Here is a 15240-nt window from a genome sequence, read left to right as displayed (position 1 = left end):
GTCTGCTAACCTCCAAAAAAGATACAGAGGTCTTCCTGGTGTGTTTTTCTTCTTCATCATCATCTATCAGCCCAAGCAGCAGCCAATTCAGGAAATGTTCCTAGCTCAGTATCTCAAAAAGCAATCTTTAGCTGCAAGTAGTTCCTCCATGCCAGTGTTCTTCAATGTCACTCTAAAGAATCCTTAATCCTTCTAGAGATTTTGGCCATGTTCTGTCTATATTCCTTTCTGCTGCCTTCCAAAATAGTTTATATTTGCACCATAAAATAGTGTAATACAACCTTATCACACTCAGGTCTCCAATTTAAACTTTTGATGCCAACTCTACATAGATAATCCTTGGACATAAACTGGCAGGACTTAAATAAAATGTTGCTCATCAAACAACTTGGACCTAGTGGCTCTTTACCAGTACACTGCACTCCCAGTACACTATAAATATTTTTCATAAATCCTGCAATTACCTTGTGAATGGTTCAGTTATATTTCATCATACCTTTTTATGTTAAAAGTGTTAATTTGCTGAATGTAAAATTTTACATATATAGCCCTTTTAGTAAGTATATGGAAACCTACATGTGAATTGCCTTTTAAAAATAAATTTATTTTTAAATTATATTTAGCTTGTAGTAATATTAAAATTGTTTTACAGTCCCTGAGTATATGTATTAGATGGCTACAGATGGTCAAAATAGTTGAGATATAACTACATAGGAGTCATAAACTAGCTTTCCAGACATAGCTTCTTACTCTTCATCTATATGTGGAATCAATGGTACACAAGTAGGAGACATCGAATACTTTCACTATTTCCACAGGACAATGAAAAAAAGAAAGGTAAAACCATCTATTCATACCTCACGTTTAGAAAACTGTCAACAGATAGTTCAGAGTGTTACTAGTCTTTGTTAGCTACTTGCTTATAAGAAAATTACAACTATTACAGTAGCAAAACAGGGAGAAGTGGTAAAGAAATACATGTAGGGATATAATGAGTAAAAGACATGATAAAACAAAACAAAAACTTAGTACACTTAGTTCAGTGTAAATGAATGCATTCTAAAATAAGATCCAGGAGATGCCAGAGATCTCACCATGAAAATTAAATGTAAATGCTCATGAATATATTTATTTAGAATGCCTCCATATTTCCTCATACATGTACTAATTTATGTGTCATCTATTCAAAAAAAAGGAATTGAGGCATACTTGGAATTATTTAAAATCATGTGATAATTCATGGTTTGTGTAAGAACCTTTGCTATTCCTAAATTGATTACTAGTGAACATCCAACACAGCAGGTCTAGGACTGTTTCTTCAAATTATCTGATAAAGTCAAAAATCATGCAGTATAGTCCACTCTATTCTAAAGCCAAAAAACTAAGCAAGAAAAATGTCTTAAATTATTGGATTAGTTTGCTAGGGCTGCCATCACAAAATGCCACAGACTGGGTGGCTTAAACAATAGAAATTTATTTTTTCACAGTTCAAGATGTTGGTAAGTTTGATTTCTTCTGAAGCATCTCTCTTTGGCTTGCAGGTAGCCACCTTCTCTCTGTGTCCTCACATGGTTGGTCTGGTATGCACACCCCTGATGTCTCCCTGGGTCTAAATTTCCTCTTCTTATAAGCACACATGTCAGATTGTACTAGGGCTCACCCTATGGGTCCCATTTTAACTTAAGCACCACTTTAAAGACCCTCTCTCCATATAGAGTCACATTCTGAGGTACCAGGGGTCAGGGCTTCAACATACAAAGGGCTTCAATATATGGGGACAGAATTCAGCCCATAACAGAATATATTTTGTGCTCTTTATTGACAATTAAAGCAATATCCTACATGGCTGTCTTCTGTAACTAAATTAGCTTACTATAAATGCCCCCACCATAAACAATGTGTCCTGTCAAATTATTTCATTGTATTGGCAGAAATATACACTAAGAATGTGTATTTTCATAAGACTCTTAATACTTTACAATTGGCATTTTTGGAAGTCTATAGCATAAGGAGGTTAATGGAAGCCTTTGAAAATGCGTTCTGCTTGTTACAGCAGATGAATTTGAAATTTTCAAACACTATGCATTTCCAGGTGGCAGCCACCTGGAAATTAAGTGTTCTAAGTGCTCACAGTAGGTGAATAAAAGACAAGCATTCAGTATTTAGTAAGGCATTTATCATAAAGTGTTGGAAAGTCATGAGGAATTGAAAACCAGGAGATGTATTTGACTAGACAAATATTTGGGCCAGACCAAGGTATTACTAGCTAAAAGCAAACAAACAGTCTTAAAAGCAGAGAGGTCTATAAAATAGAGCAAACAAAAACTCAAATATAAAACGTCAAAGAATGCTCCTGAAAGGTGAAAATGTGGAAATGGAAAAAGTGAAAAAAATTAGAAATGGGCAATCATTAAATCCACTCTGATAATACGCTGAATATTGTCCTTTCTCAAGAAGCTAATTTCATTCCCAGCAGTTCCAGGAATAGTCTCTAATCTAGAGTAGTAGTTCTTGAATAGTGGTCTAAGATTTTCTGGAAAACCTATGAATTTATCCTTAAAGAAAGATTGGAATACACAGAAACTTAGGTGAGGTTCCCAGCAAGCACCAGGAAAAAGTACCAAAGGGAAAGGGACATTTACTTTAAGGTACCTGACAAAGGAGAGATCTAGACAACATTCTAGGCCACAGCTGCCACTTTCCACAGAATCTACCACACAGCTCTCAGCTGACATGCTGAGGGCTAGGGGGCAGGGGAAATGAGAAAAAGGAAATCAGAAGAAAGTGAGCCAAAAAGGAATTTCTCAAGTAAATAAAATCTGGGGAGGACAGAGTAAGGGAGTAGGAATCAAGAGCCACATTTTACAGCATATCATGATCTACACACTGAAGTGTAGCTGGAAATGGCAAGTAAGCTGTTGGATATGCAAGTGTGGAGCTCAGAAGGAAGTCTGGGATATAAATCTGTAAGTCATTAATGTAACGATGCTATTTAAGCCCTTGGAGACTAAAGAGATCACCTAAGGAGAAGCTACAGAGAGAAAAAAGAGAAGGACTCAGTATTAGGCTAATAATAAAAGCAATACTTAGAGGGTGCATAGAAAAAGGGGAGGAAGTTGCGTATATAAGGAGAGGAGACAGTTGTGAGTGAGGTAACCGGGGCTGCACCAAGTCACAGAAACCACACCTTGGAAAAGCAGCAAGATAGAGCACAGTTTCTGACACAGTAATCACACAACACATGCTTGTTAAATGAATGAGTGAATAAGTGAGTTACAGACTAGACTAGCATGGTATCTCTAGAATTCAGAGTTAACTATCTAGGGAAAAATGGAAATATGTGGAATAGCTATAATACCTTAAAAAAGACATGTGCTGAACAAGGTGACACTGTAAATTTACCTTGGTATTATTTTAATACACTCCAAAACCTCCAAAGTTTGGTCATATTTTCTATTCATCAATAAAATACCATTCCAAATTAATAATGAAACAGGTTATTGTGAAATAATCAATAAAACCATCATAGATTAGAGTTCGTTAATTTCAACTGTTTAGACAAGGGAAAAACGTATTCAACCCTTAAAAGTCCATAAAGGAAAGAAATATTACAATGGTATACAGAAATACAATAATGATCCAAAATATTTTCACTGAAATACAAGAGAAAAGCTGTAAGCTGTTATCTTTTAGCAAAGAAGCAGCCCTAATGAAGTAGATTCTTGAACACTGTCATACGGGTAAGCTCATCAGTTACAATGAAAGCTCCCCCTGCTGATCCAGGAGTACCTAATGGCCAGGATTTGTTATGTCTCAAAAACAAAGGTATTATAAATTCATGTGATAGCTCACTGAGGAGATTTCGAATCTGGAAACTTTCAAATGATGATGTATAATATAAGAGCACTGAAATTTTCCAAAGAAAACATAGGCTTATTTCATCCAAAACATTACATTTATTCCTCTAAAATCCCATCCATTAATAGGGTAATAGACTCACGAAAAGAAATCTAGCTCAACAAACACCTACACTGTAAAAAAAATCTCTCAGTGATGGCTTTTCTATTTCAAATATGAAGTTGGCTGCTCCCTGTGAAACACATTCGCAGTATCTGCTGGCCCATACACATATGCATGCCTCCGATATAACAGATGGAAACTAAAACCCCCAAGGCCCCAGAATGCCCCACAGAAACACCAAAAAAGAAAACAAACAGAAAAACATCATTACCAAGTTACAACACTGCAAGCAAACCCTTATGAAAGTTAAATATTTTTGAAAAGCAAAATATTGTAATATTTATACAGAATTTTAAGTACAATCAAATGAGTCAAAATAGATAAATGACATTTATCTTAATTCATAGCAAAAACTGCTAGAAAATATATTATACAATAAAAAATACATCTGAAAGAGAAGTATGTTCCACCTTACTATTTTGTTTTAAAACGAGTAGGAAAAATAGTAAAGTGACCAGAAGTGCAAACTGCTATTATGAGAAAATGCCCACATTGATTTTATTTTTGCTAAAAACCTAATGCTGATGTAAGCTATTAACTACTCAAACATCTTTTCCCCAGAAAAAGAAATTCCTCTATATTTCAAGGCACTTGAAGGCAGCACTTCTTCATCTAGTACTCTGTTACTTATCAAGCTTAATATTCATCAAGAACACGCATTTTCAATCCTTTTTCATCCCATTTACTTAAAATTTATTCCAGAATTCCAGAAATCTCATTTTAAGAAAGTTGCCTTACTTGAATTAATGAACTAATCACTTAAAAGCTACGGTGAGTATCTGTGAGTTATTTTTAATGTTCTTTTCCTCTGTGCCTTTTTGGCCAGTCTCACACTGTTTAATATGAGAAGATGATCTGGATTATTTTCCCTTCTTAAATTCCCATAAAACACTTACACCTATACATAGGGACATTATCTTCTTATGCCATGAACATTTTAAGGTAGCACAAGGGAAAAGTAAAGAGTAATCCATTAGAACATTAGGATGCAAGAGTGAAAAGTTAAAAGATTTAATTTTTGCCTTAAAAATCCAGATTAACTGTTTCCAACTTTTTTTTTCAACAGACTATATAAGATATACACTTCAAAGAAATATATATCTCAGGAAAAAGTGTGAAAGAACATCTCATCCAATCACATGCCTCTCTGCAAAAAAAGTGCTACAATCCCCACTTTATAGAAGAAACAATTTAAACAGGGTATGAGGACAGCAGAGGCAAGAAGAACTACAATCCTGCAGCCTGTGGAACAAAAACCACATTCACAGAAATATAGACAAGATGAAAAGGCAGAGGGCTAGGTACCAGATGAAGGAACAAGATAAAACCCCAGAAAAACAACTAAATGAAGTGGAGATAGGCAACCTTCCAGAACAAGAATTCAGAATAATGAGAGTGAAGATGATCCAGGACCTCGGAAAAACAATGGAGGCACAGATCGAGACGATGCAAGAAATGTTTAACAAAGACCTAGAAGAATTAAACAACAAACAAACACAGATGAACAATACAATAACTGAAATGAAAACTACACTAGAAGGAATCAATAGCAGAATAACTAACTGAGGCAGAAGAACGGATAAGTGACCGGGAGGAAAGAATGGTGGAATTCACTGCTGTGGAACAGAATAAAGAAAAAAGAATGAAAAGAAATGAAGACAGCCTAAGAGACCTCTAGGACAACATTAAACACAATGACATTCACTTTATAGGGGTCCCAGAAGGAGAAGAGAAAGAGAAAGGACCAGAGAAAATATATGAAGAGATTATAGTCGAAAACTTCCCTAACATGGGAAAATAAATAGCCACCCAAGTCCAGGAAGCACAGAGAGTCCCATAGAGAATAGACCCAAGGAGAAACAGGCCGACACACATAGTAATCAAATTGGCAAAAATTAAAGACAAAGAAAAATTATTGAAAGCAGGAAGGAAAAAACAACAAATAACATACAAGGGAACTCCCATAAGGTTAACAGCTGATTTCTCAGCAGAAACTCTACAAGCCAGAAGGGAGCGGCATGATATACTTAAAGTGATGAAAGGGAAGAACCTACAACCAAGATTATTCTAGCTGGCAAGGATCTCATTCAGATTCGATGGAGAAATCAAAAGCTTTACAGAAAAGCAAAAGCTAAGGGAATTCAGCACTACCAAACAAGATCTACAACAAATGCTAAAGGAACTTCTCTAAGTGGGAAACACAAGAGAATAAAAGAGAGAAATTGAGAAATTGGTCATAGGAACATACATATCGATAATTACCTTAAACGTGAATAGATTAAATGCTCCAACCAAAAGACACAGGCTTGCTGAATGGATACAAAAACAAGACCCATATATATGCTGTCTACAAGAGACCCACTTCAGACCTAGGGACACATACAGACTGAAAGTGAGGGGATGGAAAAAGATAATCCATGCAAATGGAAATCAAAAGAAAGCTGGAGTAGCAATATTCATATCAGATAAAATAGACTGTAAAATAAAGAATGTTACAAGAGACAAGGAAGGACACTACATAATGATCAAGAGATCAATCCAAGAAGAAGATATAACAATTGTAAATATTTATGCACCCAATATAGGAGCAACTCAATACATAAGGCAACTGTTAACACCTATAGAAGAGGAAATCGAGAGTAACACAATAATAGTGGGGGACTTTAACACCTCACTTTCACCAATGGTCAGATAATCTAAACAGAAAATTAATAAGGAAACACAAGCTTTAAATGACACAATAGACCAGGTAGATTTAACTGATATTTACAGGACATTCCACCCCAAAACAGCAGATTACACTTTCTTCTCAAGTGCATACTGAACATTCTCCAGGATAGATCACATCTTGGGTCACAAATCAAGCCTCAGTAAATTTAAGAAAACTGAAATCATATCAAGCATCTTTTCTGACCACAACGCTATGAAATTAGATACCGATTACAGGGAAAAACACGTAAAAAACACAAACACATGGAGGCTAAACAATACATTACTAAATAGCAAAGAGATCACTGAAGAAATCAAAGAGGAAATCAAAAAATACCTAGAGACAAATGACAATGAAAACACAATGAACCAAAACCTATGGAATGCAGCAAAAGCAGTTCTAAGAGGGAAGTTTATAGCAATACAAGCCTACCTCAAGAAACAAGAAAAATCTCAAATAAACAATCTATCCTTACACCAAAAGGGACTAGAGAAAGAAAAACAAACAAAACCCAGTTAGCAGAAGGAAAGAAATCATAAAGATCAGAGCAGAAATAAATGAAATAGAAACAAAGAAAACAATAGCAAAGATCAATAAAACTAAAAGCTGGTTCTTTCAGAAGATAAACAAAATTGACAAACCATTAGCCAGACTCATCAAGAAAAAGAGGGAGATGACTCAAATCAATAAAATTAGAAATGAAAAAGGATAAGTTACAAAAGACACCATAGAAATACAAAGCATCCTAGAGACTACTACAAGCAACTCTATGCCAATAAAATGGACAACCTGGAAGAAATGGACAAATTTTTAGAAAGGTACAACCATCCAAGACTGAACCAGGAAGAAAAAGAAAATATGAACAGACCAATCACAAGTAATGAAATTGAAACTGTGATTAAAAATCTTCCAACAAACAGAAGTCCAGGACAAGATGGCTTCACAGGTGAATTCTATCAAACATTTAAAGAAGAGCTAACACCCATCCTTCTCAAACTCATCCAAAAAACTGCGGAGGAAGGAACACTCCCAAACTCATTCTATGAGGCCACCATCACCCTGATACCAAAACCAGACAAAGATACTACAAAAAAAGAAAATTACAGATCAATATCACTGATGAATATACATGCAAAAATCCTCAACAAAATACTAGCAAACAGAATCCTGCAACACATTAGAAGGATCATACACCATGATCAAGTGGGATTTATCCCAGAGATGCAAGGATTCTTCAATATACGCAAATCAATGAATGTGATACACCATATTAACACATTGAAGAATAAAAAGCATATGATCATCTCAATAGATGCAGAAAAAGCTTTTGACAAAATTCAATACCCATTTATGATAAAAACTCTCCAGAGACTGGGCAGAGAGGGAACCTATCTCAACATAGTAAAGGCCATATATGACAAACCCACAGCAAATATCATTCTCAATGGTGAAAAACTGAAAGCATTTCCTGTAAGCTCAGGAACAAGACAAGGATGTCCACACTCACCACTATTATTCAACATAGTTTTGGAAGTCATAGCCATGGCAATCAGAGAAGGAAAAGAAATAAAAGGAATATAAATTGGAAAAGAAGAAGTAAAACTGTCACTGTTTGCAGATGACATGATACTGTACATAGAGAATCCTAAAGATGCCACCAGAAAACTACTAGAGCTAATCAATGAATTTGGTAAAGTTGCAGGATAGAAAATTAATGCACAGAAATCTCTTGCATTGCTATACACTAATGATGAATAATCTGAAATTAATGAAACACTCCCATTTACCATTGCAACAAAAAGAATAAAATACCTAGGAATAAACCTACCGAGGGAGACAAAAGACCTGTAGGCAGAAAACTATAAGATACTGATGAAAGAAATTAAGGATGATACCAACAGATGGAGAGATATACCATTGTTCTTGGATTGGAAGAATCAATATTGTGAAAATGACTATACTACCCAAAGCAATCTACAGATTCAATGCAATCCCTATCAAACTACTGATGGCATTTTTTATGGAACTAGAACAAAAAATCTTAAAATTTGTATGGAAACACAAAAGATCCTGAATAGCCAAAGCAGTCTTGAGGGAAGAAAACGGAGCTGGAGGAATCAGACTCCCTGACTTCAGACTATACTACAAAGCTACAGTAATCAAGACAATATGGTACTGGCACAAAAACAGAAACATAGATCAATGGAACAAGATAGAAAGCCCAGAGATAAACCCACACACCTATGGTCAACTAATGTATGACAAAGGAGGCAAGGATATACAATGGAGAAAAGACAGTCTCTTCAATAAGTGGTGCTGGGAAAATTGGACAGCTACGTGTATAAGAATGAAATTAGAACACCCCCTAACACCATACACAAAAATAAACTCAAAATGGATTAGAGACCTAAATGTAAGACCAGACACTATTAAACTTTTAGAGGAAAACATAGCAAGAACACTCTTTGACATAAATCACAGAAAGATCTTTTTTGACCCACCTTCTAGAGTAATGGAAATAAAAACAAAAATAAACAAATGGGACCTAAGGAAACTTCAAAGCTTTTGCACAGCAAAGGAAACCACAAACAAGACGAAAAGACAACCCTCAGAATGGGAGAAAATATTTGCAAATGAATCAACAGACAAAGGATTAATCTGCAAAATATATAAAGAGCTCATGCAGCTTAATATTAAAAAAACAAACAACCCAATCCAAAAATGGGCAGAAGACCTAAATAGACATTTCTCTAAAGAAGACATACAGAATGCAAAGAAGCACATGAAATGATGCTCAACATCACTAATTATTAGAGAAATGCAAATCAAAAGTACAATGAGGTATCACATCACACCAGTTGGAATGGGCATTATCAGAAAATCTACAAACAACAAATGCTGGAGAGGGTGTGGAGAAAAGGGAACCCCCTTGCACTGTTGGTGGGAATGTAAATTGATACAGCCACTATGGAGAACAATATGGAGGTTCCTTAACAAACTAAAAATAGAATTACCATATGATCCACCAATTCCACTACTGGGCATATACACAGAGAAAACCATAATTCAAAAAGACACATGCACGCCAATGTTCATTGCAGCACTATTTACAATAGCCAGGTCATGGAAGCAACCTAAATGCCCATCGACAGACGAACGGATAAAGAAGATGTGGTACATATATACAATGGAACATTACTCAGCCATAAAAAGGAACGAAATTGGGTCATTTGTTGAGATGTGGATGGATCTAGAGACTGTCATACAGAGTGAAGTAAGTCAGAAAGAGAAAAACAAATATCATACATTAATGCATATATGTGGAACGTAGAAAAATGGTACAGATGAAGCGGTTTGCAGGGCAGAAATTGAGACACAGACGTAGAGAAGAAACGTATGGACACAAAGGGGGAAAAGCAGAGGGTGGGTGGGGGTGGTGGTGTGATGAATTGTGCGATTGGGATTGACATGTATACACTGATGTGTATAAAATTGATGACTAATAAGAACCTGCTGTATAAAAAAATAAATAAATTAAAATTCAAAAAAATAAAAAATAAACAGGGTATGAAATGATAAAAGTGATTTTTTTTAATTTAAGAAGAAAAATTCACTATAATATTGGAAAAAAGTATCCTTCTTTAAGCTGACAAATGATCAGTGGCCTATACAAAAAGAATACAGATACTCTCCCAGACCAAATGAGATGTCTTCCAAAATGTATATCCATACATTTGTATATATTCATACAAATGTGTATTCATAAATTCATTTTTTTTTGAGGCAAGTAAAGTTTTTTTTCCCACAGAACTGGTGTGATATATAACCTGGATGCTTCAGATGTTCAAAAAACTGCGTAAGTCATATTCAAACCAAATATAAATAATAGGCCTATCCTATCTCTGACCCTTTCTATAAGCAGATCTAAGCCCATAGCAGGGGCTAAGAAGGAGCTTAGAAACTGAGGTATTAGGAAGGGATGACTGGAATCTCTGGCAGTTTGGTGCCTACTGGGGCAAAGGAAGCAGGCTCTACCTGCAAGGCAGGCAGATGGAGATTCAGAATCAGGCCAAGGGGGACACTGACTACAGGTGCTTGGCTCAGATGCATAATCATCCCAGGTGCTTATGAATGACTCATCCAAAGAGAACTGCACTGGACACAGTGGAAGGGGCTTAGCAGCAGAGGGTGGGGCTGGCACGTATTCACAAGGTTTAAACTGTAAAACTTCCAATGCAAGAACATGTTATATCTCTGCATCTGTTTGTATCATCTTTAATTTCTTTCATCAGTGTCTCATAGTTTTCTGCATATAGGTTTTTTGTCTCCTTAGGTAGGTTTATACCTAGGTATTTTATTCTTTTTTGTTGCAATGGTAAATGGGAGTGTTTCTTTAATTTCTCTTTCAGATTTTTCATGATTAGTGTATAGGAATGCATGAGATTTCTGTGCATTAATTTTGTATCCTGCTACTTCACCAAATTCATTGATTAGCTCGAGTAGTTTTCTGGTAGTATCTTTAGTTTTCTCTATGTATAGTATCATGTCATCTGCAAACAGTGACAATTTTACTTCTTCTTTTCTGATTTGGATTCCTTTTATTTCTTTTTCTCTTCTGATTGCTGTGGCTAGAACTTCCAAAATGATGCTGAATAAGAGTGGTGAGAGTGGGCAACCTTGTCTTGTTCCTGATCTTAGTGGAAATGGTTTCAGTTTTTCACCATTGAGAAAGATGTTGACTGTGGGTTTGTCATATATGGCCTTTATGATGTTGAGGTAAGTTCCCTCTATGCCTATTTTCTGGAGAGTTTTTGTCATAAATGGGTGTTGAATTTTGCCTAAAGCTTTTTCTGCATCTATTGAGATGATCATATGGTTTTCCTCTTTCAATTTGTTAATATGGAGAGATATACCATGCTCTTGGATTGGAAGAATCAACGTTGTGAAAATGACTATACTACCCAAAGCAATCTACATATTCAATGCAATTCCTATCAAACTACCAATGGCATTTTTCACAGAACTAGAACAAAAATTGCACAATTTGTATGGAAACACAAAAGGCCCCGAATAGCCAAAGCAATCTTGAGAAAGAAAAACGGAGCTGGAGGAATCAGGCTCCCTGACTTCAGACTATATTACAAAGCTACAGTAACCAAGACAGTTTGGTACAGGCAGAAAAACAGAAATATAGATCAGTGGAACAAGATAGAAAGCCCAGACATAAACCCACACACGTATGGTCACCTTATCTTTGATAAACGAGGCAAGAATATACCATGGAGAAAAGACAGCCTCTTCAATAAGTGGCACTGAGAAAACTGGACAGCTACATGTAAACGAATAAAATTAGAGCACTCTCTAACACCCTACACCAAAATAAACTCAAAATGGATTAAAGACCTAAATGTAAGGTCAGACACTATCAAACTCTTAGAGGAAAACATAGGCAGAACACTGTATGACATAAATCACAGAAAGATCCTTTTTGACCCACCTCCAAGAGAAATGGAAATAAAAACAAACAAATGGGACCTAATGAAACTTAAAAACTTTTGCACGACAAAGTACACCATACACAAGATGAAAAGACAACCCTCAGAATGGGAGAAAATATTTGCAGATGAAGCAACTGACAAAGGATTAGTCTCCAAAACATACAAGCAGCTCATGCAGCTCATTATCAAAAAAACAAACAACCCAATCCAAAAATGGACAGAAGACCTAAATAGACATTTCTCCAAAGAATATATACATATTGCCAACAAACACATGAAAGGATGCTCAACATTGCCAGTCATTAGAGAAATGCAAATCAAAACTACAATGAGGTATCACCTCACACTGGTCAGAAAGGCCATCATCAGAAAATCTACAAACAACAAATGCTGGAGAGGGTGTGGAGAAAAGGGAACACTCTTGCACTGTTGGTGGGAATGTAAATTGATAAAGCCACTATGGAGAACAGGATGGAGGTTCCTTAAAAAACTAAAAATAGAACTACCATATGACCCAGCAACCCCACTACTGGGCATATACCCTGAGAAAACCATAATTCAAAAGGAGTCATGTACCACAATGTTCACTGCAGCTCTATTTACAATAGCCAGGCCATGGAAGCAACCTAAGTGTCCATCGATAGGTGAATGGATAAAGAAGATGTGGCACATATATACAATGAAATATTAATCAGCCATAAAAAGAAACAAAATTGAGTTATTTGTAGTGAGGTGGATGGACCTAGAGTCTGTCATACAGAGTGAAGTAAGTCAGAAAGAGAAAAACAAATACTGTATGCTAACACATATATATGGAATCTAAAAAAAAAAAAATGGTTATGAAGAACCTAGGGGCAGGACAGGAATAAAAACACAGAGGTAGAGAATAGATTTGAGGACACGGGGAGGGGGAAAGGTAAGCTGGGATGAAGTGAGAGAGTGGCATGGACATATACACACTACCAAATATAAAATAGATAGCTAGTGGGAAGCAGCCACATAGCACAGGGAGATCAGCTCGGTGCTTTGTGTCCACCTAGAGGGGTGGGATAGGGAGGGTGGGAGGGAGACGCAAGAGGGAGGAGATATGGGGCTATATGTATAGATATAGCTGATTCACTTTGTTATACAGCAGCAACTAACACGACATTGTAAAGCAATTATACTCCAGTAAAGATGTTAAAAAACCCCAAAAACTGCAAAACTACGTGTTTTTGAATATAGGGCCTCATTATCCAGTTAAAAAATTAAACTCATAGCTGCAATAATGACAATTGATAAAGTAAATGTCCTACAACTTTCTCTCTATTTTTAAAATGACATATTTAGTATGAAAACACAGTGACAAAGTGGCAAGTATGTTCAAATAAAAGGCATTATTTTCTGTATCAACTGAAGACCCAGAGCACGAAAATCTTTTCTGTAAAAACACAAACCTTTACTAGCTTTGTCCAAATGTTCCAAATCATCCACAAAATTGAGGATATCAGGGTAGTTTTCTTCACATATTTGCACAAGAAAATGAAGTAGTGTTGTTTTCTGATCTGCTGATTTTGTGTCCTTTAGCTAAATAGAATGAGAGAGAGAAAAAATACAGTCAAAAATATTTTGATAGTCTCTCTACTTAAATAATGTTAATACTGTTTTTTATAGATAAGAAATAAATGAGCTGTAAAATTAGTTAATGCTATTTTTGAACAGGCACTATTTAAACACTTGAAAAGCTACTCTTCATATACTGTTGTTTGGTCTAAGTCATTAATATTTACTGTAAAGAAGGAATAAGCTTAATTCAATATAGTATGCAATGTTTCTTGGGGAACGTATATAATAGGAACGTATATAATATCAGCACTTAAAACAATCCCACATGCTTGCTCATTTTTTCATTTGGCATGGATTTATAGAATGCCTACTAGGTACTGCAGGAATCAGAGACGCAACAACCAATAAGTCATTCCTCAAGAAGCCATTTAGTGGGGGGGGGGGGAACCCAGAAAATATGCATTTCCCCTGTGTGACAAAGAGTATAGTAAAAATAATCATACAGTATGCCTAGGAGGACAGGGCACCTGAACTGAACACCAGCAGGCAGGAAGTTGTATGGGTTGGGGAAGGGAAGGAAAAAACTCAAAGGCACAGTATCAGAGGCAGATGGAGAAGCATTTGAAAAAGACCATAGATGAGGAAGAAAGTGGCACTTTAGAGGAGTCCAAGTGACTCCAAAATAAAAGTATATGCTGCGGGGAGGGGCAAGTAGGGAGAGTAGAAAGAAATCGGAGGAGAAGGCCAGAAAATTAAAAGAAAGGCAGACCATGCTATGGATATAGGATTCTGATCCCTAAGAACTGGGAGGTTTTAAACTAGATGAGAGCTAATCAGACGTACATTTTAGAAAGCTCCTTCTAGCACAGTGTGGATAAAAGATTAGAGCAAGGGTAAGAACAGAGAAGGAAGAATCATTTTAAAAGCTGTAGCAATAATCCAGGCAGGGAAAGAAAACAGCCTGAGATGAGGTCATGCCTTAGGCATGAGATAATGGGACAGGGAGGGCATGGAAACCCACATGATGACATCTATTGAAACTGTACAGAAAGAATGAGAAAAAGATTTGGGTGGGGTGGAGAAAAAAGAATTGTTTCAGTTTGGGGCAAGTGAACTTGACGTTTTTGCGTAACATCTAAGTGGAGACGTTGGGAAAGGATATAGATACATACAGGTGTAGAACAGTGTTGTCAACCTTTTTTTCGTTATTGCTGGCTAACATTTTTTAGGCATATTTTTCCAAATCATTTGCACCTATGAAATTTTAAAATGATACATATACTGTATATCTGTTTATGTACTGCATGTACATCTGTGCTTTACACATAAAAACAGTAAGATAGGAAAGATATTTTTGCTCCCCAAGAACCAATTTTCCATCCCTTGAGGGTGATAAACTGTAGAGAATACATAGTGAGAACTTAGAGGAGTGAACTATTCTAGGAGTACTGGTTTGTGAGCTCTTAG

The 15240-nt window shown here is 36.0% G+C and overlaps 1 protein-coding gene across 5 annotated transcripts in view; it reads right to left on the bottom strand.

Annotated features, from left to right (window-relative positions):
• The window catches only part of DIAPH3 (diaphanous related formin 3), a 518008-nt gene that overhangs the window by 185751 nt on the left and 317017 nt on the right, over nucleotides 1-15240 (bottom strand). For all 5 annotated transcript variants that reach the window (XM_082408926.1, XM_082408925.1, XM_082408927.1 and 2 more), the window contains one exon: nucleotides 13665-13794. In XM_082408926.1, coding sequence (XP_082265052.1) covers nucleotides 13665-13794 — 130 coding nt within the window. The remainder of the gene's footprint in view (nucleotides 1-13664; nucleotides 13795-15240) is intronic.

This window comes from Balaenoptera borealis (genome assembly GCF_965194805.1).
Source record: "Balaenoptera borealis genome assembly, contig: HAP1_SCAFFOLD_436, whole genome shotgun sequence".
Lineage (NCBI taxonomy): Eukaryota > Metazoa > Chordata > Mammalia > Artiodactyla > Balaenopteridae > Balaenoptera > Balaenoptera borealis.
Note: the sequence above shows the minus strand (reverse complement) of the source record. Positions and strands in the feature narration are given on the sequence as shown.